This window comes from Pangasianodon hypophthalmus, chromosome 21, assembly GCF_027358585.1.
Source record: "Pangasianodon hypophthalmus isolate fPanHyp1 chromosome 21, fPanHyp1.pri, whole genome shotgun sequence".
Taxonomy (NCBI): domain Eukaryota; kingdom Metazoa; phylum Chordata; class Actinopteri; order Siluriformes; family Pangasiidae; genus Pangasianodon; species Pangasianodon hypophthalmus.
Window position 1 is genome coordinate 9,647,841 of NC_069730.1, and position 25,818 is coordinate 9,673,658.

The window sequence follows — 25,818 nt, forward strand, 5'->3', positions numbered from 1 at the left end:
GACCCCTGTACACCGCCAAAAGCACCTACAATGGGCACGTGAGCATCAGAACTGGATCATGGAGCAATGGAAGAAAGTGGCCTGGTCTGATGAATCATGTTTTCTTTTACATTATGCGTGTGCGTCGCTTACCTGAGGAAGAGATGGCACCAGGATGCACTATGAGAAGAAGGCAAGCCAGCGGAGGCAGCATGATGCTCTGGGCAATGTTCTGTTGGGAAGCCTGGGGTCCTGACATTCATGTGGATATTACTTTGACATGTACCACCTACCTAAACATTGTTGCAGACCAAGTACACCCATTCATGGCAACAATATTTGCTAATGGCAGTGGCCTCTTTCAGCAGGATAATGCACCCTACTGCACAGCAAAACTTGATCAGGAATGGTTTGAGGAACATGACAAAAGAGCTCAAGGTGTTGACTCGGCCCCCAAATTCTTCAGATCTCAATCCGATTGAGCATCTGTGGGATGTGCTGGACAAACAAGTCAGCACAAGACCGATCCATGGAGACCCCACTTTGCACCTTACAGGACTCAAAAGATCTGCTGCTAATGTCTTGGTGCCAGATACCACGGCACACTTTCAGAGGTCTTGTGGAGTCCATGCCTCGATGGATCAGAGCTGTTCTGGTGGCACAAGGGGGACCTACATAATATTAGGTAAGTGGTTTTAATATTATGGTTTTAATCACACACACACACACACACACACACACACACATACATACACACACTATATGGTCAAAAGTTTGTGGACACCTCATCACCACACCCATATGTGGGCCTTCTCCAAACTGCAGCCACAAAGTTAGAAGCACAGAATTGTATAGGAAGATTTTGTATGCTGTAGCATTACAATTTCCCTTCAGTGGAACTAAGGGGCCCAAACCTGTTCCAGCATGAGAATGCCCCAGTGCACAAAGCGAGCTCCATGAAGACATGGTTTGCCAAGGTTGGTGTGGAAGAACTCGACTGGCATGCACAGAGCCCTGACCTCAACCCCACTGAACACCTTTGGGATGATATGGAACAATGACTACACCCCAGATGACTGCACCCCAGCACTCAAGATTGCTGTATGACAAATGTATTGAAATTGGGGTGGTCAAAATTATTGGCCCACATGTGAATTCTTCTAGAAAATGTAGCAAATTGAATTTTTTAGCAAGAACCCCCGGATCTCTGCGAAGATGATCGTTGCTGAACTGGCCTCTTCTGGACTTGAAATTTCAAGGAAGACTGTTGTGAGGGCTTCCGAGGTCATCGCCCAAGGAAAACTTCATTGCTCACACAGCAGCACATCATAGCCAGACTGAATTTTGCTTGTGACTATTTGAAACATGGATGAGTTTTGGAAGTCTGTCCTTTTGGTCTGACGAGGCAAAACTGGAGCTGTTCAGGCATATGGATAAGCCTCTTTTTCAGCGAAAGAAAGGGGAGGCCTTCGACCCTAAAAACACTGTTCCCATAGGTAAACAAGGTGGTGAGAGTATGATGCTGTGGGGCTGTTTTGCTGCTCCATGGACAGGGAACCTGGACCGGGTGAATGGGACCATGAAGAAAGAAGATTATGTTGACATTTTGAAGGACAATGTGAAGAAATCTGCTGCAGGTCTGGCTTTAGGTCACCGTTTGGTCTTCCAGCAAAACAATGACCTGAAGCACACATCCAATTCGGTCCAAAATTATTTGAGGGACCCCAAAATCAAGGTCCTGGAGTGGCCCTCTCAAAGCCCAGATCTCAATCCTATTGAGAATCTATGGCAGGACCTTAAGATTATCCATGCTCAAAAACCATGTAATTTGGATAAGCTGGAACAATTTGCCAAGGAGGAATGTGTTAAGATCCCTCAAGAAACATGTGCCAACTTTGTTAGGAACTATAGTAATAGGTTGCTTTCAGCTGTGTCTCAGAAAGGTTACACAACTGACTATTAATTATCGGAAGGCTACTAATTTTGGCCTTGTCATTTTTGTTTTTTTTCTTGTTTCAACTCAGTGCATCAGTAAAATATTTTCAAATTTTGATAATTTTGTCTTTGTTCTTTTGGAAGTGATTGTACTATAAACACTTTGGTACTGGTCATTTCCACGGAAAAGCTAAGGGTTTTGTTTGATTTTATAAAGGGGGTTAATAATTGTCACTTTAAAAAAATTTATATACATACATAAATATAGTCGCTGTAAAAGTCCCCGAGTATGAGCTGTTAGTATAGAAAGAATAACGGATCAGAACAAGCATGTTACTATAAACCTATCGAGGGTATTCAGTGAGATCACACTGGAGAGTTCAAACTACTATGCAATTGTCAATCATTTCACTCATGTCTTGATTGGCTTATCTGCCATTTTATTAGGAAAAAAAAGAAACCCGCTCTTTGGGCATACTTTTGAATGACAACTCTTACCAGCCTACTCCATTGTCAAAATGCGGGGCTCCTACTACTTCTTGTGTAAATGCTTGCATGAATGATTTACAAGTAATTCTGCTCGTATCCAGCTTGATAAATAAATCCAGTTTGAGACCCATTGTCTTTAAAATTAACTTACTTGAATTATGAATGAATAGAACTTACTCTTGCAAGTATTTTTAATGTCAGATATGTACTGGAAAATGATCAGATATGTACTAGACACTTAATAAAATCAGAGTCTAACACAAACTGCAGACCTGCTGCTCCTTTTCAATACCACTTTCTACTCAAGAACATCCTTGCACCGTGTTTGTTCTTATAATAGAGTTTATGTTCAGTTTCTGCAGTCCTGCTCATTTTCCCCAATTTTTAACCTGTTCTGCTGTAGCCTTTTACAACGTGTTTATCGCAGAAACTTGCACTGCAATGATAATACAAATAAAACCAAGTAAAGTTTCTCTTGATGGCACAAACAATTTTTTTGGATTTGCTGTTATACATACACATAGATGGTACAGGACAATTAGGGTGTAGTAACATAACACATGCTGCTCATCACAACCCTGAGGTACTATTAGGTCCTGTTCATGACTAATTCAAGAAAAGGGAAAATATAATTTCAAGTTTTGTTTTGGTACTTTGTGCCTCACCTCTTCTCCACTATCTCCAGCGTGAGGTGCAGCAATTCTCTCTTGCTCTTCTCACGTCTCTTTATCATTTCCAGTATGGTAACAGCCCTGCTTAGATCTCTTCTCAACTTTAACATTTTCTCATAGGAAACCTCATCATTCTTACGATTCTGCAGAAACACAGACACAGAGAGAGAGAGAGAGAGAGAGAGAGAGAGAGAGAGGGACAAACAGGAACTGAAAAAAAAAACTGATAAAAAAGAAGAGAGGCTTGAAGCCTAAACTGTACATTTAGTTCATAAATATAGTTATGGATAGCACACCCCTTTTTTAGGCCTTTAAAATCCAGAGCTCACCTTCCTGGTCTGCATTTTTTCTGTTCTGCGCCTGAAGGCAACATAGGGGTCACTGGTGCTCGAACCATCTCGCTTCTCCTGTTTTACGGCCGGGATGAGAGAGCCACTTTTACATGATTTTCTCTTCATGGTCCAATACTCAAACACCTCCCTGATTAACTCATCATCCTCCTTGAGAAGGAGTTTTGCCTCCTGCAAAGTCACCAACTGAAAGAAGAATAGAAAGAGTGAGACAAAGGCTTATTGAACTTCAGCTCAATTATACAAGGTGACTGCTGTAAACAACTCAAGTATTAAATAACAGTACATCATTCACTCTTGATGTATTTGCAGTGAGTGCAAAAATGGGTATGTCAACAAAAAATACTCCATCCCAAAAATCACTTATAAAAAAATATAAAATGCTGAATTCTCTTAGATTACTCTCTCCATTCTGTTAAGCCCTTACTGAAAACTTGGTATCAGTCTCACACTGATGTATGGATGCACTGCACTGTATTGTGTGATGCAAGGTTCTTGATTTGATATATATGCATATCTTACAATACATTCAACAGATTGCATGATAAAGCAGGGTTGTCCTCATAAAGGGTGGCTTATATTAATTGAGATGTAATAAACACAGTCATGGGAAAAAGAAAGTACACCCTCCTTCAATTCTGTGTTGTTATTTAGGCCCTGATAAACAAAAATTGTGTGGTCCTCACCAACTGCTATAAAAAAAACAAATAACCCCAAGTGACAACAAAAAACACAACATATTTCTATAAGTAGTCATTTTTGTCCCAAAAATTAAACTGACATTCATAAACCAGGCGGAAAAAAATAAGAGCGTAATTAGCCAGGTGTTACTAATGAAATGCACAAGATTAGTAAATCATCAAGAAGTATTACTACCTCTGTAAAAGCAGAACTTTTGGCAGTTGGTTTTCTAGAGTACTCAGGTGTATGGCTACATCATGCCAAAAACAAAGGACATCAGCCATAACTTCAGAGTAGAAACTGTTTCTGCATATCAATCTGGGAAGAATTATAAGGCCATCTCCAAACAATATGAAATTCATCATTCTACAGTGAAAAGGATCGTTAACAAATGGAGAGCCTTCAAATTCACTGCCAATCTTCCCAGGAGTGGGCGTCCCAGCAAAATCAGTCTTCAGTCACACCATTAAATGCTCAGAGGCATAAAGAAAAACCAGAGAGCTACATCACGTGACCTACAGGCCTCTGTAAGCACATTAAATGTTTATGTTCATAACAGCACAATCAGAAAAAGACTGAACAAGTACGGCTTTCATGGAAGGGTGGCTAAGAAAAAGCCCTTATTCTCCAAAAAGAATATGGAGTACACCTTTGGACTGTTGAGACCAGAGATATTTGGTCATCATGCATAGCACCATGTTTGGCAAAAACCAAACACAGCATATCATCACAAACCCCTCATACCAACTGTCAAATATGGTGGTGGAGGAGTGATGATTTGGGCTTGTTTTGCAACCACAGGACCTGGGAAACTTACAGTCAATGATACAACAATAAACTCCACTTTATATCAGAATATTCTTGAGACAAATGTGAGGCCACATCTGTCCATTAAGTTACGCTGGGCTGAAATTGCATCATGCAACAGGATAATGATCCCAAACACATCAGCAAATTGAGATCTGAATGGCTAAAGAAACCAAGGTATTAGAATAGATATCAAAGCCCAGACCTCAACCCCATTGACATGCTGTGGCAGGATCTTAAGATCTGTGCATAAACGAATGCCCTCAAAACATCAGTGAACTGAAAAGCAATGCTGCAAAGAAAAGTGGGCCAAAATCTCTCCAAAACAATGTGAAAGCCTGAGAATCTTCTACAGAAAATGTTTACTTCAAGTTATTGGTGCTAAAGGTGGGTCTAGACATTACCGAATTATAGGGTATACTTTTTTTTTCCCCCCACCTGATTTCTGAAAGTTGGATTACTTTTTGGGAAAAAATGACACCTGTTGTGTTTTTTTTGTTGTCATCCGAGATTATTTGTTTGTTAAACAGCAGTTGTTGAGAACCAGAAAATTGTTATTTAGGCCGTGATATATAGAAACATAGAATTGAAGGAAGGTGTACTTTCATTTTCCCATGACTGTACACTAATCAAGCCCAATCAAGTTGTTGAAAAAGTAGCAACCACTTTCTTATGAAAGGCGATAGCGTTTAATAAACCTGTTTCTTCTAATCATGCTTTATCTAAGCTTTCTGCCAAGGCATAAAAGAGTTTAAGATCAAGGTACTCTTCATCGGCTGATAAGCCTACAAGCATGACACATTAATGTAAGTGCTCAAGCACCCCCTTTTACCTAGGCAATAACAACCTGCCTTCAGTGGCAATGAAATACAACAGAGAAAGCACTGGCAGTGGAGTACGGGAGGTATATTGTGCCAAAGATAAAAAAATTAAATGCAAAACCCTATTTGCCATTTCTTTTCCCATATCTGTGCGCAAAGATGGTGCCAAAATGAAAAATTAAATGAAATAACACCATTTGCATTTTAATTTTGTAAGCATGCAACATTAATGTACAAAATAAAAATAATATTTGGACCCAAGAAATGGAGGAAAGCTTGGTCAAACTTTGGCAGGAGCACCCATGTCTTTTTGATGTTTCGTCTGAGCTGTACCACAACAGGGTCGAGAAAGAAAAAAGTCTCCCCAACCATTTCCTCCTCCATAATCTTTTTTTCTTTTTTGCCCTTTCGCTGCAAATCAGCGCAAAGATCCATTTGGATCACAAACTTCTTGCGGGGTACCATTTCCAGTCTCGCGCGAGAACTCTGATCTCACGTGTGATCTTGCATTATTTCCTTACCACTTCTCGTGTGCGTTTGGTTGTGAAACGTAGTTTGCGAGCCAGACGGAGTTGTCGGCGATTCTTTCTATTGTAATCATGCAGTGTGTGACCTCCTGTCACCGATCCATAGTGCAATGTGAACACAGCACCAGCTGAATGCTACCCCAGATAGTCGTGCAGTGTGAAAACCACGATGATCCGACGACTTTGAAAATCGTGCAGTGTGAACTCAGCATTAGGTTGCTCTGCCCCACAGCCACACGCACTCCGGCTGTCCAAAACTATTATTTCGCAAAAACTGTGTGAACTCGGCATAAGTCAGCAGAATGAGTGATGCGGCTCCTCTTCACCCTCCCGGAGAAGTCGAGGAGCTATAAAAGGAGCTCGTGTAAGTAAGTGAAGCTTTAAACGTCATTACCAGCTGTCTCTATGCTTTCCAGAAGCCAACGTAAGCGAGGAAGATGAGCCACTACTGCTACTATCTTCCTGCGATCTAAAAATGCCTGCTGATTCACTGCTGTCTCATCGCTGTGCCGCCGGTGCACATGTTCCGAGGAGGACTGGGCCCAATCCCTCGTGCCCCATATCACGCTCTGTCACCAGAGGCGGAACAGCACGAGACGGTATGAGATGAAAAGCGAGATCTTACTTCACTCTCCCCTACCAGCGCAACCAGCTGCAAATGGCTGCAACCGGATCGCCTCACGGCCATGGAGATTATGGAAAGTGTGGCCATGGACCGATTCTTATGGGCTCTACCACCCGAGGAGAGGAAGGCCGTGGAAATCCATGAAGCCCAAACCCCCAGGAAGATGCTGGAGGCCCTGGAGCGGGCCGTGGCTACCCTGGAAATTGGCGGAGGTGATCGTCGTGAATTCCCTCAAGCCCTACCAACCCTGGAAATGTCTCCACCTGGGGAGGGGAGACCTAGCCCGAGTCGCTCAACGGCCGAAACGCCCCAGGACGCTTCCATGCCAACCGAGCCGGACCCTACCAGTCAGCTGAGACGTGTGAGAATACCTTGGCTTGCAGGCTGCACCTTACACACCAGAACACCACTCAGCCTGCCCACCATCCCAGTAGAAGTTAATGGACGCCCCATCTCAGCCCTCCTGGAATCCGGCAGCACAGTCACCCTGGCGCAGCCCCCACTCATTTCGACATCCAAGACTAAGGGCTCACTCACGGTCTTCTGTGTGCACGGGGACGTTTGGAAGGTTCTCATGGCCCGCGTCAACCTAAGGCATCAGGTGAAAGAATGGCCCCTTTTTGATGGGCCTCGTCCCCGAACTCCCTATGCCCCTGCTCCTGGGAAGAGACTGGCCAGGGTTCACCTCTGCTATAGGAATGAAGGCTCCCCAGAAAAAGAGAACCAGAGCCAAGTGGCCTAGGGCCCGGCTGGAGTGTCTAGCCCGAAGCCAAGAAGACACCAGGGTGACCTCGGCAGGTGAGTTCTCCATCCCCACTAACCCAGTGTCGTCTGTGTTTCCACAGGTCACCCGAGAGGGGAATTTCGGCTGGGAGCAGAAGGAGGATGAGAGGCTAAAGAACTGTTGGGGCCAAGTGCAAGTCATTGAGGGGGTCCACCAAAACCCTGACCAATGACTCCCAGCCCCCTACTTTCCGATGTGCGGGGGTCTCCTGTACTTCCGTGCCGAGAGGTCAGCCCTACGAGCTGCTCGTCATGCCCCGCACCAGGACGAGGGCCCTCATGCACTTGGCCCACACGCATCCGCTGGGGGGCACCTGGGAGCCCGTAATACCTGGGAGAAACTAAAGGACCGTTTCCTGTGGCTGGGGATGCAGGCAGAAGGTCGGGCTTTCTGCCAGCAGTGCCCCCAGTACCAGCGGACAACCCCCTACAAGCCTGCTCCCACGCTGCTCATCCCTCTCCCCATTATCGGTGCCCCCTTCGAGCGGATTGGCATAGACCTTGTAGGGGCGCTGCCCGAGTACATTCTGGATATCGTGGACTATGCCACTTGTTACCCCGAGGCAGTACCACTGCGAAGGCCACCTCCCGGAATGTCGCCTGTGAGCTGCTACTCCTCTTCAGCCGGGTTGGGATACCTAAGGACATCATAACTGACCAACGTATGCCCTTTATGTCTAAACTAATGGCAGATCTGTGTCGGTTGTTACAGGTTGCCCACCTGAGGACGTCCATCAACCATCCCTAGACTGACGGGTTGGTGGAGAGGTTCAACCAGACGGTAAAGAGGATGATCTGTAGGGTTACGTCCTCTTTGCTGTCCGAGAGACGCTGCGGGCGTCTACAAGTTTCACGCCCTTCGAGCTGCTCTTCAGATGGCGGCGTCGAGGACTTCTAGATGTGGCACGGGAGGCATGGGAAGAGCAGCCCTCCCCCTATCGCTGCCTTGTCAACTAGGTTCAGGTGATGCAGGAGTGAATCGACAAGGTGATGCCGATAGTGAAGGAACACCTGGAGGCTGCTCAGCGAGAGCAGAGGAGGGCCTACAACCGTCCAGCTCAAACCCGTGAGTTCCAACCCGGCGAGGTCCTCCTCCTCCTCCTAGACGCCACCTGTAAATTCCTGGCTCGGTGGCAGGGCCCCTACACAGTCTTTGAGAGGGTGGATCCTGTGAACTACCACCTGCAACAGCCAGGTAAGACAGCAGACACAGGACTACCATATCAACCTGCTTAAAAAGTATATCAGAATCAGAATTATCTTTATTCGCCAAGTGTGTGCGCAGACACACAAGGAACATGTTGTGGTTTTTAAAGGTGCTCCTTGGTTCATACATGCATACATACATACATATCTGACATGAGAACAGAAAACATTTAAATAGAAAGACTTAATAATAATAAAAAAAAACCGAAAAAAAAAAACAATAATGTGTATGAATCCGGAACAGAAGATTTATGTACAGATTTGTACATTATTTACTCTATATACAGCTGTATAAAAAAAGAGATATGCATATGTATTAACATAATACTTGAAAAAGAGTCAGTAATTAGAGATGGAGGATGAATTACAGGAATGAATTACAGAACACAGGTAATGATTCCTGTGTTAGCTGTTTAAGCTGGAGTTGGCGTGGGGGAAAAAAAACCTGTTTTTATGCCTAGATGTTCTAGTGCACAGAGATCTGTAACGGCTGCCTGAAGGGAGGAGTGCAAACAGGTTGTGGCCGGGGTGAGAGGGGGTCTGTGATGATGTTACCTGCCCGTTTCTTCACTCTGGAGTTGTACAAGTCCTGAAGGTTGGGCAGGTGCACACCAATGATCCTTTCTGCTGTCCTAACAGTCCATTGCAGTCTTCTTATATCTGATTTGCTGGCTGACCCAAACCAGACAGTTATAGAAGAGCACAGAACCAACTCAATAACAGCTGAGTAAAACGGTCTCATCTGCGCCTGTGGCAGGTTGAACTTTTTCAGTTGATAAAAGAAGAACAACCTCTGCTGGGCCTTTTTCCACAATGGAGTCAATGTGAATGTTCCACTTCAGGTCTTGAGAGATGGTGGTGCCCAGGAACTTGAATGACTCCACTGCAGCCACAGTGCTGTCCATGATGGTGAGAAGGGGGAGAGCAGGGGGGTTTCTCCTGAATTTCTCCACTATCATCTCCACACTTTAGAGCGTGTTCAGCTCCAGGTTGGTGTGACTGCACCAGACAGCCAGCTGCTCAACCTCTTGTCTGGATAGGAAGCATGGGTAAGAAGGCGCCAAATAGTGGGTTGGCTTGCCGTCGCTCTGCGTTTAGAATGTCAGTACTTTGTTTGTTTGTCTTACTTTTATGTTTTATAAATTGTTTGAATTGCTCACGGTTGCTTTATGACCGGTTTACATTGCTGAACCTTCGATCTGCTGCTTTGGAGATGTGTAGCCGGGATTTGAATATGAAATTATTCGCCGAACAGTCATGCACGTTCCAGCCACCAATGATAGCCTGTCATGAAGCTGGCTGCGTGTGCTGGAAGAAGAGACGCCGAAGGAGACGGGGCACACGGGCTGGAGTCCTGTGAGACAAGCCGAGTCAACGAAGCTAAGTGGTTCTTCTTCTAATCGGTCCATTGTATCGACCACTGTGCATATGGCTTTGATAAATGCACGCTCAGTTGTCAATAAAACTTCAGTGACTTTTATATAACACATGGGTTGGACTTTCTTTTTATTACTGAAACTTGGTTAAATGACGGTGATACGAGCCCTTTTGTTGAGCTTTTACCAAGGGGATGTAACTACTTAAGTACTTCGAGGAGTAATCGACGGGGTGGAGGCTTGGCTGTTATTTTTAATAACACGATTAAGTGCAAGTTACAGCCTGTTGAAAGTTTCACGAGTTTTGAAGCTCAATTATTGAAGATTGACTTGCCCTTGCCACTGATTTGTGCCTTGATATATAGGCCTCCAGGTTATAACAAGAATTTTCTCAATGAATTTTATGAGTTTTTATCTGGGGTCATTCCATCCGCAGACAGGATTTTGATTATGGGTGACTTTAATATCCATGTCTGTTGTTCTGGTAAACCCATGGCCAAAGAATTTTTGAATTTAGTTGACTCTTTCAATTTATTTCAATGCGTTTCTGGACCTACACATGATAATGGGCATATACTTGACTTGGTTTTCTCGTTGGGGATAACGATAGAAAATATCTGCGTTGAAGAAACGGCTATTTCAGATCATATGCCTATTAGGTTTAACCTGTCTTTTGCAACAAATGCATTCTGTTATCAGCACCCTTCATTTTTGTCCTGGGTTATTACTACCTCCACACCTAGTGCCTTTTCAACTGCTTTTACTACTGAATCATCTTTTTCTACCGAGTTTACAATGTTGTACCCTATAGGACCTGATGAATTGGTAAACTCTTTTAATTGTGTCTGTTCAGAGATCTTGGATAATGTTGCACCTTTTAAAATGAGATGTCATAAAGTTAAAAACCAACCATGGTTAAATGATGTGACTTGGAATATGAGACAGGTTTGTCGGCAAGCAGAGCGTAAGTGGCTTAGAGATAAATTGCAAGTATCTTATATTTTGAGAGTCTCTATCAAATTATCAAAATGCTGTTAAAGCTGCTAGATCTTCATATTATTCACGGATTATATCGCACAATTCAAATAACCCGAAGGTACTGTTTTCAATCATAGATAAAGTATTGAGTCCGTCTATTAATTTTTTCCCTACTCCATCTATGGATTTGTGTGAGAGTTTTTTAAAATTTTTTGTTGACAAGGTTAATCGTATTCGGTCGGATATTGTGCCTGTAGGGAATGTTGCAGCTAACAAAATAGACCCATCTCATTGAGTAAATTTGAATTGATTACGTTAACTCAGTTGGAAAATATAATATTGCATTTAAAGCCGACTACCTCTCTTTATGACATTCTTCCATCTCGATTGTTTAAGGAGGTGGTAGACACTATTGGTCCCAGTATATTATCGATTATTAACAGTAGTGTATTTCATGGCACTGTACCTTTAGAGTTTAAGCATGCTGTTATTGAACCAGTTTTAAAGAAAATGAACTTGGATTTAGGACCAAACACAGCACAGAATCAGCATTATTAAAGGTTACAAACGATATTTTGTTAAGTATTGACTCCGGGAAAAGTGTTGCCTTAATGATGTTAGATTTAAGTGCAGCCTTCGATACTTTAGATCATGTGCTTTTAATAGAACGCCTCAGAGATTATGTCGGGATTAAGGGTGTAGCCCTTAAGTGGTTTTCTTCCTATCTGCAGGACAGGACATGCTCAGTTAAAATTGGAAATTATGTTTCGTCATCTACGACCATCACTTGGGGGGTTCCTCAGGGATCAATTCTCGGTCCGACTTTATTTTCATTATATATGTTACCTTTGGGGTCAATTTTTAGGCAATATAATATTATCACTTGTATGCTGATGATCTACAACTGTATTTTCCCTTGGAGTGTGATGGCTGTACATCTTTTGCTAATTTTTATAAGTGTTTGACTGAGGTAAAGGGATGGCTAGCAAATATTTTTTTACAACTAAATGAGGATAAGACTGAGTTTATTATGTTTGGGAACAAACTACCTGGAAATAACCTGATTGAAAGTTATGGACTGTTGTCCAATAAAAGTTATGTGAAGAATCTTAGAGTAATTTTTGATTCTGAAATCCGCTTTGATCAAGTTAACAGCGTTGTGAAAACATCTTTTTTTCAGTTAAGAAAATTGTCTAAACTGAAACCTATCCTTTCAAACAAGGACTTGGAGACTGTTTTGCATGCCTTTATTTCCACACGGTTGGTTTATTGTAATACTCTTTATACAGGCATAAGTGAATCACTGGTTGCTCGTCTTCAGTACGTCCAAAATGCTGCTGCAAGAATTCTGACAAACACCAGAAAACGAGCTCATATAACGCCTGTATTGATAATCTCTTCATTGGTTACCTGTAAAATACAGGATACAATACAAGGTGTCCATAAAGCATTGCACAATCAGGCTCCTGAGTATATTAAGGACATGTTAATCTCTTACCAGTCTCAACGTCATTTACGTTCCTCTCAAACTATGCTCCTAACTGTCCCACGGTCTTGGTTGAGGCGTAGTGGAGACCGCGCTTTTTCTGTTGTGGCTCCTGCACTCTGGAATGTGTTACCGTTATCTATAAAATCCTCGTCAAGCATGGACATTTTTAAAAAGGACTTGAAGACCTATTTATTTTATCAAGCTTTCAGCGTTTGATTAGGTCGGAGAATTGTGAAGGATTGGTTGTGTGTTTTTCATGATGTTATGTCTTCTTGTTATTCTATGTTTTCATGAATTTTAGTATTTTATTATCTATGAACAGCACTTTGGTCCATTTTAATGGTTTTGAAAGTGCTTTATAAATAAAAGTTGAGTTGTCTGTAAGCAGACTCGTCGCCGTCCTGCATGAGACCGATGACTGTAGTGTCATCTGCAAACTTCAGGAGTTTGTGTATCCTGCAGTCATTTATGTGCTGCTGTATGTGCTTTTGCATGCCTTTCCCCAGATCTGTCGGAGCGTGCCTTGGTCCACTGAGGAGAGGAGCTCACGCCGGCCCAGAGCCAGGAAATGTCTGAGCTGGTGGACCAGTTTGTCGACGTCTTCTTCTCCACCCCTGGCCTCACAGTTCTGGTCCACCACGACATCCTCACAGTTCTGGTCCACCACGATATCAAGACCACACCAGGAGTCGTGGTCAGACAGCGGCCCTACCGCATCCCAGAGGCCCGTCAGAAGCCAATTGAGGAGGTCAGCTGGATGCTCCAAGATGGAATTATCAAGTAGTCCGCGAGTCCCTGGTCCAGCCCCATTGTCGTGGTACCCAAGCCTGACTGGAGCATCCGGCTGTGTAGCTGAACCAGATCTCCAAGTTTGACGGTTACCCCCTCCCTAGGGTTGATGAGTTAGTGGAGCCACTAGGGAGGGCCTGGTTTATTTCCACCCTGGACTTGATGAAGGGCTACTGGCTTTTCCACCGCTGGAGGCCATTGGCATTACTGAGTCTTCTTGGGATTGGCGGGATATTACAGGAGGTTTGTGCCCAACCTCTTCTCGATTGCCTCTCCCATCTCAGATTTGACCAAGAAGGGCCAGCTGGACCGGGTGCACTGGAGTCGGGAGGCAGAACAGGCGTTCAAGAGGTTGAAGATGGCACTCTCCTATACTTCGAAACCCCTACTTCAGCCTCCCCTTCCTGGTACAAACTGATGCCTCCGAGACAGGGCTAGGAGCCTTCCTGTCTCAGGTCTTCGACAGGGAGGAGCACCCGGTCCTCTATGTAAGCAGTAAATTGACACCAACGCCCACTCTGGGCCCATCCCTCACCGTCAGTAGGCTCGGAGCTGGCGGTGGGGGAGTATTGTGACAGTGGGCCAACAGCCTGCGCATGTAAAACATCAAACGCTCCTTGCACGACTGACGGTGTGGTGCTGAAAAGTCAGCGCCACACTGTGTTTGTTTTGGACAGCCGGAGTGCGTGTGGCTGTGGGGTGGAGCAACCTAAGTCAGCACGGCTGGCAGCCAATGAGTGGCGTGGCTCCTCTTCACCTTCCCGGAGAAGACGAGGAGCTATAAAAGGAGCTCATCGGCGAGCTGAGCCCGAGACATCGCTTCCCTCACCTCACTTATCCCTCTCACCATTCCTCACTCTGCCTACCCTAAAGACAATAAAGATCACATTCCCCGCACCTACTGTCTGAATGTGTGTGTGTTCAGCCTCCCATGGTCCCGCAGTGTCACATCATTTACTACACCGTGCTCCTACTCCAGCAAGTAATGGGCTCAATCGGGCTAATAGTGGCACTATAGCACAAGCATTTATATTTTGGCCCATATCTTGAGAACTCCAAGTCATTTCATTTCTTTTTTCCTTGGCTAATCTAGGCCCTGTCCACTAATTTCCACCACGATGGATAGTTCTGACTACACCCACAGTAACAAGGGAGGGCTCATTGTTTTTAATCTGAAGAATCTCAGACTTATCTCCTAAAGGACATATCCTTGGTGAAAGTGGAAGGTCAAATCCTAAACACCTTCCAAGATATTTCAGCACAATTTCCCAAAAAGGCTGAATCTTTGTACACTTCCAGAAAGCATGAATATATGTGCCAGTTTCTTGTTTACATTTTCAGCATTTATCATCATTCAGACAACCCATTCTATAAAGCCGAACTGGTGTGTTATAATACCTATATAATACCTTATAATGGATAAATTTACCTCTTGCTTCCTTTACATACCTCCCACTGTTGGACAAAACTCTCCTCCAAATGTCCTTATCTATGTCACTTTTAATGTCGTTGCCAAATCAATCTCAGGTTTTCACAGTTCTCATCATCAGTACTTATACACATTTGATGAAACCTGCATGCTTTCTGAAGAGGCCTTGGTAATTCGCAAAACTCTTCTAAAACATTCTTTTCTTGTCCCATGCGAACCTTCGCCTCCAAACAGTTTCTAATCTGTAAATATTTCCAGAAATGTTCCCAGCTTTCTAAAGGAAATTTTTCTTCTAAATTGTTATAAGACAAAAGCTCATCATTACTAAATAAATCCTTTAGAGTGTGTATTCTGCTTCTAAACCATTGCCCCAAATCAGGGGCTTTTTTCCTACTTTAACATAAGGGTTATTCCATACTGAAGAGTAATATTGACAGGTGAGAAATCTGACACTTTTTATGGACAGCTTTCCAAATCTCCCTAGAATGCAGCAATATTGGGTTAGTCATATTATGATGTAATTCTCCCTCTGGGTTTTGTGAAAAAGCCTCTATTGGCCAAAAAGGGTATGCAAGTTGTTGTTCTCTATTAGCACCCAGTCTAGATCCAAATCACTTTCACCCCAGTGTATAGTGAGCTTAAACATTTAAATTGCTATTTTATGGAGTTCTACATTCGGCAATGCTAAACCACCCTTCTCTCTAGGCAAACAATTTGTTTACTAGAATCCTGGGTCTGTTACCTTCCCATAAAAAGCATTATATCATTTATATATCTGGTGAGGCACGGATACAGGGACCATCCCCAATACGTAATTAAACTGCGGCACAACCACCATCTTTATTAATTTAACTTTATGGGGAAAGGTTGATATAAGTTTTTTCCCAGCCATCTAATTTTATCTGTAGTTGCAACAAAGGTTCCATATTGAAATTCAATATGTTCTCTAAATTTGGGCTCACGTAGATACCCAAATATCTAATTCCTTTATGCATCCATTTAAAGTTAAATGCACTAACTGAGGAAGAAAAACGCGCTCCTGATTACCGGTATAGCCTCTGACTTGTGCCAGTTGATTTTATATCCTGAAAATTTAGAATAAGATTCAATCGCATTAAGGAGTTCTGGTAAAGAGCATGCAGTCTTTAACTAATAAAAAAATATGTCATCAGCGTATAACAGTAGTTTGTGTTCTCTTTCCCCTGCAAATACACCTTTAATTATTGGGTCCTCTCTAATTATTGAAGCAAGTGGTTCCAGAGCTAATGTAAAAAGTAGTGGACTAAGAGGGCAACCTTCACGGGTAGACCTAGACAGATTTAAAAAAAAAAAAAGGATGAAGTTATTCCATTAGTTATTACAGCTGCTTTAGGATTAGAGTAAAAAAAATTTAACCCAATTCACAAAACCTGGGCCGAAACCATATTTGCCTATGGCAGCAAAAAGAACTCCACCCCATCAAAGGCTTTTTCCGCATCAAGCGATATTGCAGCAATGGGATCTAGATTAGAATGATTAATCCACATAAAATGCAATAGCCTTCTTATATTGTCAGACGAGGATCTGTTTTTAATAAAGCCCACTTGATCTCTATGCATAATATTAGTTAAAAATGCCCTCTAATCATGAGGCCAACGACATTAACATTTTTAGGTCTACATTTAATAAACTTATTGGATGGTAATTAGCAGGATCCATCATGTCTCTTTCAGGTTTTGGTATGAGTGATATTAAAGCGTCATTAAAACTGTCAGGCAACATATTATCCTCAAGTACCTCTCAATATACCTCAGTTAATATTGAGGTTAACTCATCTTCAAATATTTTTATAATATTTGACCGGGATTCCATCAGAGCCTGGTGATTTTCCAGAATTCAAAGATATCATAATAGATCTAACCGCTACTTGTGTTATCGGTGCATCCAGTGAGTCTCGTCCATCATGGGATAAAGTGGGTAATATAATACTGGATAAAAAGCCTTTTAACTCATTCTGACTATAAATGGAATCTGAGGTACATCATTTGGAACAGAACTGGTTAAAAACCCTATTAATTTCTTTGTCAGAGGCGAGCACCTTATTTTCCTCCTTAACTGCAGGTGTGACAAGCAATGCGTTATGATGCTTTGTCTGCCTAGCAAGGAGATTTGCAGCTTTTTCCCCCCACTCTCATTATACTTGGTCTTCAATCTAAATAATGCATATTCTGCTTTCTTATTAAAGAATTAATGCAGATCAAATTTTAATTGACAAAGCTTTAAATTTCAAATCTGTAAAACCTTGCAATAATTTTTACAGATTTTCTAAATCACTGATTTGTTTTTCTAGAAGTTTCACTTTTTAAACACTTTCCTTTTTCTTTCTAGTGGTGTAAGCAATACATTTTCCCCTGACATATGCTTTAGAGGTCTCCCATACTGTTGCTTATCTCTGAGTTGATGCATTATTAAGTTAAAAAACATCTTTATATCTTCTACAAAGTCCTTATCCTCAAACATAAATGTATTTAGTTTCCACCTCCCTCTTTTCCCATGATCTGCCTTCACTTCTAATTTCATCTCCACCTGTGCATGATCCGTCAATGCTATGACTCCAGTACAATCAACAACAGTCAATTAATGAGTTGGAGATCAGGAAATAATCAATTCTTGAGAAAGTCTTGTGACAGTTTGAAAAGAATGTGTATTCCTTTTCTTGTCGATTAACCAGTCTCCAAATATCTCAAATATCCATCATCATCATCCTTGAGAATGTGAACAGCGGCCCCGTCTCTAGGACTTGACCTGATGTTGTTTTGACTTCTGTCCATGATACCATCCATAGTCTGATTAAAGTCTCCTCTAGGTATGACATATCCCTTGAGGTTGGCCAATATTTTGTTTACATCATGGAAGAATTCAGGCTCCTCCTTATTTTGTGCATATATATTACACAGCACTACTTTAATATCATTGAGCTTTGCTTCCATGCAGATTAGACGTCCTTCCTTGTACTTATGTTGATTCATCAATACAAAATGTATTTTCTCCTCACTAGAATAGCTACTCTGCTCCTTTTGCTCGATATAGAGTTATGAAATACATGTCCAACCCAATCATGTCTGAGTTTCAAGGCTTCCTTTTCATCTTTAAAATGTCTGTCTTCTAAAAAAGCAATATCAGCTTTTCTGATATGTACGTATTTTTTTTCCTTTTGACAGGTGACCACAGCCATTTATATTCCAAATTTACACATTTTCTATCCATCATACACAAACAAAATGTAACACTCCACACCTGTTGTGCTCTGAGGTAACTCCCTTTTTGTGCTCCAAAAAGAAAGAAAAAAATAAACCTTTAACATATAAGCTGGTATTATACCCACAGTCATTTCATCTCAGAGCCACAGAAAACCAAAAACATAACTTCCAACACTTTTGTGAACAATAAAACCTTGAAGAACATACAGAAAACAACACAAACAGAAGAGAGAGAAAAAAAAGAACAAAACACTGCCCTTAAGGGACAGTGAGCCCACTGCTGGGTCACACATTTTGGTCCGTAATGCTCGCAGTCAGCGCACACTCACTGATTCGGGAAGACAAACCCCAAAGCTTTCCTCGACCCACTATTTGAACCATATATCATAAAACTTCGCCTTACATATTTCCACTGGATTTACTTGTCACCTCTTTGTAGTTGAATGTAGTTCTTGATATCTCTCTGCTTCCATGTGATCAGTAAAACTCTGCTTTTTCTCCCTTCCAAGTAAACTTCAGTGTCGCTGGATGAGCCAGGGTATGTCACAACGTGCGGTCCCAGAGTAACTTATTTGCTGCAGAGAATTTTTCCCTCATCATTGCTCTCTCCCTCGACATGTCCTCGAACATGGAAAGTTTACAGTCCTCCCATTCAAATCCCCTGCTCTTCTTCGCTGCCGCCAGGACTTTCTCCCTCACACTATAATGCAGAAATTTCACCAACACAACCCGGGGACATTGATCATTGTTAGGCCCAGGTCCAAAGCTCCGGTAACTCCGCTCTATCTCAAATTCCAGTCCCGTCAACCCGAGCCCCTCTGACAGGATCTTTAGTACATACGTTCATTTTGCAGCCTGCTTCTTTCCCCTCTTTAAGGCTGATTATTTTGATGTTATTCCATCTGCTGCGATTTTCCAAATCCTCAGCTTTATTCCAGAATTCTGGACAATTGACTGATAAGAAGTTAAATAGCCAGTTGTGGCTACAAATGCATGCAGCGATCCACAAATGAATGTCAGGCAGAGTTGTGTTTGTGACAAACATATTTGGAAATATTTTATTTTCAAATCTCATTTTATTTGTGAATTTAATTCATTTTAGTGAATCTCCTAACATATCTGTGGATCTCATTCTATTTACTTGTGAATTTGTTTTTTTTGGGAGTCTCTCTACATTTGTGTATCGTAACCTATTTATTTGGAAATATGAAACAATTCTAACCCCCATACAGATTGATCTATCTCTACTGATCTGTATCAAGGATCAAATTTCATAAATGCACAAAATCCTTTGTAATTATTTGGTGGTGAGACTATATACAAGACTATGTTGCCAAGTTTAAAAAGCTAAACAAGTAAAATTGGAAGCACATTGCTTTTGAACAGGTTTAACCGTAACAATAGCACCAACTTCAGCCTTAGTCACGTGAACGCTGAAACCATCTAAAACAAACGTGCTCCAGAATAACCATCCCCAATATTTCCTGCACTAATGTACTGTATGCAAAATTCAATACTTCAGATCCTACAGATAGACCTTCCGGAGTCCCTGCTCGTACTCTGATCACAACATCCACCCTTTAAAATAACTGTAGGACAACAGCATACCTAATAATCTGTTCTCTATCTCTCGAGCTGCATGTGTATTTCTGCTGCCTGATGTGATGCCTATGCCTGTTCCTGACATACTTCTACTGCTGTCTCCTCTCACTCTCTGGACCTGCAGAATTCATCTTAATGTTCCGATTCTGCTTGAAGCTTTCTAAACTTGCCTCGCTTTCTGCTACTCTGGATGGTCCCGCATGGAAGAAGGTGTGGCCAGACATATACATGTTAAGTCAAAAAGTAAATAAATGAAAGCAGTTATTAGCTGTAACTAAGCTCATTATAAAATTGAAATAAAGAATAAACCACACATACTTTTGTTCTGTGTTAAACAGTAGCAAAGACACTTACTGAATTCTTGTATACCGAAGTAGCCCTGGTAAACACTTTTCATCAGGACTTTTCGTAAGCCCTGGTCATATTTTATGAGGAAAGACATTCATGTGTCTGCCAGACACAGACAAGGGCAGCTAAGCTCCATCAAAAAATGTTTTGTTGCCCTGCTCCAGTCAGGTAACAGGTTAATAAGGTCCTTTTTTTTTTTTTTTAGAACTACAAAATAGGATAAAACGAAACATATATTACGAGAGACACAAAAATATTTTATCTTAAAGCTGCAGACACCATGTCTTCTGACAGACATTTAAATCATACAACTTGATGAATTCCATCTATCACAATGACTATTGGCGAGTTCCAATGCTATCGCAAGTCGTCCCAAGCCTAGCTTGGTCCTCATGTCATCTTGGATGTTTTCCTTGCCACTGTCACCTCTGGCTTGCTCATTAGGGGCCTAGCTCTACATACAAATTTCTGTAAACCAGGCTTTTAACAACGTCTTTTTTTAAAAGCACTATACAAAACTGAATTGAACTATCCCACAACTTTTCCACAATATCCGTAGCAGTCACTTAAATAGCACCAGGATTGCAGATTCTTTACCACCCCATTCCCAGTATTTTGTTGGATCTACCTGCTGCCCACTGCCTTTCTCCAGCCGGTCGATCATCTCCTCAAACTGCAGAGCCCCCACCTCCATTTTCTTCCTTAGCTTGGTAACGAACACATCATCATCTGAGTCCAGGTCATAATCCGGTTGCTCTGTGTCCAAGCTAAAGGCTGCATCGACAAATACAAGGGCATGTAAGAGCCAGTGGCAAAACAATAGCAAAAAGCATAGAAATATAACAGTAGAATGTGAATAGCAACATTTGTGGTTTTGTAAAAATTTGTACTGTTATTTACATTGCTTACAGAGTTACCAGCAAACAGCCTACAATTACTGCATTTCATGCACACTGTCCTGGCTCTGCCAGTTATTTTCATTGTATAGTCAAGTGATCTCTTGTGGTTATATGAGGTATAGCAGGAAAATTAGAGGAAGTGACCAAATCAGTTACAGACAATGACCCAGCAAGTTAATCAGAAGCTGCAAGAGGCCGCTCGCGCTATGAGCATTCTTTAATCCAAAGACATCTTCTGTTTAAAGTTATTGATAAGGCATTCCCTGTAAGTTATCTAGTTTAGTCATTGTTCATGATTGCGTTAATTGTATTTTGGCAGTAGAAATTGATGTTAAATTATGTTACTTAAAACAGCATGTCTCTAATTGTCAGTCCAATGCATATTTTCTCATTGTTTTACATGAGATGCTGTTTTATAGATTAATTTCACATTTTTGGAAGTGTAGTTCATAAACTGCATCTGGATACAGTAATTTAACTCATCTAGCATTTTATGCTCACATGTAACATGGCAAACAGATACAGCATATGTTAATATAACATATATCAGTGTATGTATTTGTACTTTCAGTTTCACACCATTCATAAGATAAAGTTACACTCTCAACATCACCTCATGGTTCTGGGAGTCATTGTGTGAAGGTGTTGATTGTGTGAACTTGCTAGATGAATAAAGCTGAATGAGGATTCATTGAGGGCAGTACAGTGAAAAGGGAGCTACGATCAAGAATCCAGATATCTAGGCTGCATTGTGACTCATAATGCCCATGTAAACATGGCAACAGCAGTAAAGTGTCTTGAGACAGATACCTCTTACACATCACAGCTGCCAGAGATTTCAGAGTTTTCCAATGAATTTGGAGCACTCAGAACTAGAAGTATGATCTGTTGCCTCCTGTTCAGCTAAGTCTTCATCTATTTCAAATGCCATCATCATAGCAACAAAGACACGTGTAAAGGCAGAGGCTGCCTGACTTGAGCTTCTGGATTCTCAAAAAAAGAAATCGAAATAAAAACAGAAAAGGCGTGTTTAGACGTTTAGGCGTGTCTACTCCCATTGCTGAAAGCCTAGACAAGCAATGCCCTGTATATCGCAAAACACACCCACTACACAAGTGCAGACGGCTTTAGAGAAATGACATGACATACAAGACATAAAAGAATACTGAGAGCACATAATATCTGTTTCAAATGCTGTGCATCAAACACACATGTAGCTCGAAACTGTGAGGCAAATGTACAATGTTCTGAATACAAAAGCGACAAACATCCATCAGCCCTTCATCCAGGTCAAGCACCATGGCTTTCCAAGCCATCTCTTTCCCTTACACAGCATGGCGGGGAGAAGGAAGAGATATCTGATGGTGATGTTTCATCCAAACGCACAGAGGTATGTGGTGAGCGCTTTAAAGGGAAATCTTGCTCAAAAATATTTTTAGTTAACGTATACGCAGATGGCAATCCCATCCAATGCAGAAGAATGTACGCCACGGTAGATGAGCAAAGTAACAGGTCACTTGCATGGTCAGAGTTCTTTGATATGTTTAACGTACATGGCCCTACAGTCCCTTTTGCGTAGCTGAAACAGCTGGCTACATAATAAAGCCTGTTAATGGTACACTGAGTCTTTCACTACCCGCACTCCTGGAATGCAATATAGATAGATAGATAGCATTTATTGTCATTGTATTTCTACAACGAGATGAATGGAATGACGGGTCACATCTTCCCCCTATAAGGAGAAAAGAGGTCCTTAAAGCAGCCATGCGAGGCGCTAACGTCCTCTCTCATCCGCGATAGAAGAACATTAACAGAACAGTTAATATAATATAATTCCTGACTAGGGGGATGAAATCCCTACTCTGGCAGCAGCCGCTAGTCACCATCACCTTAAGCCCATAGCCCATGAAATACCATCTCTTGATAAAAATACTGAAATCCTATTGTTGCCAGGCAGAGACTTACTAAGAGTGCACAAGGTCTGCAGACAAAATAATGGGCTACATGATGCAGCATTTGCACAAAAGCCGGACCTGGGCTGGGCAATAATCGGTGACGTGTGATTAAGGTAATGCACATCGGCCCTCACACTAGCATGAAAACGTACATTCTTGAGAGAGGCAGGTCTAGTAATTTTGCCCATGTGAATGCCACTTGTCAGTTAAGGAAAAGTTCATGTCTGCTACGCAAGATTAATCTTTCAGCAGCTGTCTTTGTAAGAATCATTTAAAATGGGTTAAAAATGGAGACATTGGCCAGACAGTGTTTTGTCAATCAACCAAGAATGACAAACTTGTGCCTTCAGTGGAAGACCTCAGATTTCTTAGGACAATGGACAATGGACAATGAGTCCTTCCAAGATTCCACAAACAGTTGGGTAGCCCCACTACCATTTCGAAAGCCACGGTATTGCTTGCCTAACAACCGACCATTTCCCATGAGTTGATTCAAATCTCTCAGCTGAACAGTTGAGAAACATCTAGAAATGAAAGCTCATTTGGAAAATATTTTATTGGAAAATATTTTATTGCCACCACACAGAGCTTGCTGCCTCAGTACAAGAAGGCAAAGAGTACTGGTATTTGCTCTTCTTCAGAGTGTACCACCCACAGAAACCTAACCAAATACTTTGTGCTTCTGGTGCTTTTTGACTCTAGTGCCAAGTTTGGTGGCGTTTCCCTTAATGATATTCTACTCTCTAGGCCAGACATGAACAACAGTCTGTTGGGTGTTCTTTTGAGATTTAGGAAGAATCCAGTAATTATTACAGCAGACATCCAGCAGATGTTCCACTGTTTCCTGGTGCATAAGGATTGTAGAGATTTTCTGTGTTTCGTATGATATCAAGACAACGACCCAAAGAAAGGGGTTGTCAACTACAGGATGAAGGTGCATGCGTTCAGGAACAGCCCCTCACCTGCAGTGGCCATCTATGGGCTACATATAGTGGCTCAAGAGGGAGAAGCTGAGTATGGCACGAATGTGCGCCACTTCGTTGAAAGAGATTTCTACATGGACGATGCCTTGAATTCAGTCTCGACTGTGGAGGAAGTCAATGACATCCTCACAAGAACACAGAAAATGTATAGTAGCTTCAAACCTTAGGCTCCACAAAGTGGCCTCGAACGAAGCTGAGGTGTTGGATGTATTTCCAGTAGAAGACCAATCCAAAGACCTCCAGAATCTCAATCTGTTCGTAGATGACCTGCCTGACCAACAAAAGCTTGGAGTGAGATGGAGTATTATGTCAGATGTCATAACATTTCACATTCAGAACTGAGAGACCATACATACGAAGAGGAGTGTGTAACAATTCCCTTTTTAGTTCAGAGGGGAAATGAGGAATGGGAGGCAGGCTTACAACAACTCAAATGGGCTCTTTATTCGCCTTACTTTTACTTTTCAGCTTGCACATATAACATAGCTTGCACAAGCTGGTGACTGGGACTCAAGCCTCCCTGAGAGTTTGAAAGAAAAATGGATAGCTTGGCAAAATTCTCTGTATAATCTTTCTGACATTCGTACATACTCAATAATTTCCATACATCTCAATAATTTCCCTCTCCAAAGCTCAATGTGTGGACCCATGTTTCTTTTCAGACGCTTCCATCAAAGCCATTTCTTCAGTTGCGTATCTCAAAGTCACAGCCGAAGATAGGCGTGTAGAAGTGGGGTTGGTACTAGAAAAGTCAAGACTTGCCCCTCAGCCTGACCTTACGGTTACCAGTCTGGAGCTGTGCACAGGGGTGATGGTTGTAGAGATTGCATAAGTCATAAGTGAAGAAATATACCTAGAATTCAATTCAATCAGCTTCTATACTGACAGCAGAGTTGACTTGGGTTATCTTCACAGCCAGTCACAGCACCTCTATGTCTAGGTAAATAACAGGAGTACAAAGAATTAGGCAGGTTGCTAAACCTGACAGTGGCATTATGTGCTATCAGATGAAAATTCAGCTGATCATAGCTCAGGTTCTGCTCAATTCAATTTTATTTGTATAGCACTTTTAACAATTGACACAGTCACAAAGCTGCTTTACAGAAATAAATGTTCCTGCTTCAAAACTCCTCACTACCATACGGTTTAAAGGACCTCTTTTCCTTCGTTGCAGTTAAACTTCAGCCTCAAAAGAGCAAACCAGATTTGAGCTAGTTGATCCAGATGATGACACAGAAATTCGTCCTGAGATGAAACCTTGGTCCACAGCAGTCTCAGAAAATAACCTGAGCTCAAAAGGATGGGAGCTCAAACCCGAGCTCAAAACGATTCTTTTCCAGGATGGAAATCTCTAGTCAAGGCTGTATCTCATCTCTGCCACATTGCTTACTGTTTTACTTATCCAACAGAGGTTGGAGATTGTGCTGGCTGGCACATCTGCAAAAAAGGGATCTCTGTCGACTCTCTAGAAAGAGCAGAGAAAGAAATTATCAGAAATGTGCAGCAGGAAGTATATTCAGAGGAATTTAAGTACAACCGAGCAAACAGCGGTGGTGGTCTACTCGGAGTTGTTGAACGGATTCACCATGCAGGCCTTGAAAAAGTAAATCAACAACAACAACTCTTCTTGTAAGGCATTACCATAAGGTACAATGTCAGGGAAGGCAATTTACAGAAGAAGCTGTAAGAACAAGTGGCCTGTGGTTAGTGGGAGGTAAAATGATTATAAGTAAAGTGCTTAACCAGTGTGTTGCCTGTAGGAAACTCAGAGGAAAAGTTAAGGAGCAACGATGCATAACAGCTCCAAGTAGACCCCCCTTTTCTTGTACGCTGGAATGGATGCAAGGGGAGGTCATG

At 42.0% G+C, this 25,818-nt stretch overlaps 1 protein-coding gene across 4 annotated transcripts in view; it reads right to left on the reverse strand.

Moving 5' to 3' along the window:
• The window catches only part of epc1b (enhancer of polycomb homolog 1 (Drosophila) b), a 69,890-nt gene that overhangs the window by 22,358 nt on the left and 21,714 nt on the right, over positions 1 to 25,818 (reverse strand). For 3 of the 4 annotated variants that reach the window (XM_026925208.3, XM_026925207.3, XM_053227726.1), the window contains 3 exons: positions 20,753 to 20,898; positions 3,404 to 3,610; positions 3,069 to 3,217 (listed from right to left, as the gene is read on the reverse strand). In XM_026925208.3, the coding sequence (XP_026781009.1) occupies positions 3,069 to 3,217; positions 3,404 to 3,610; positions 20,753 to 20,898 (502 nt within the window). Of the gene's footprint in view, positions 1 to 3,068; positions 3,218 to 3,403; positions 3,611 to 20,752; positions 20,899 to 24,123; positions 24,233 to 25,818 lie in introns of those variants that run through there. The other variant, XM_034314695.2, reaches the window with a different exon arrangement.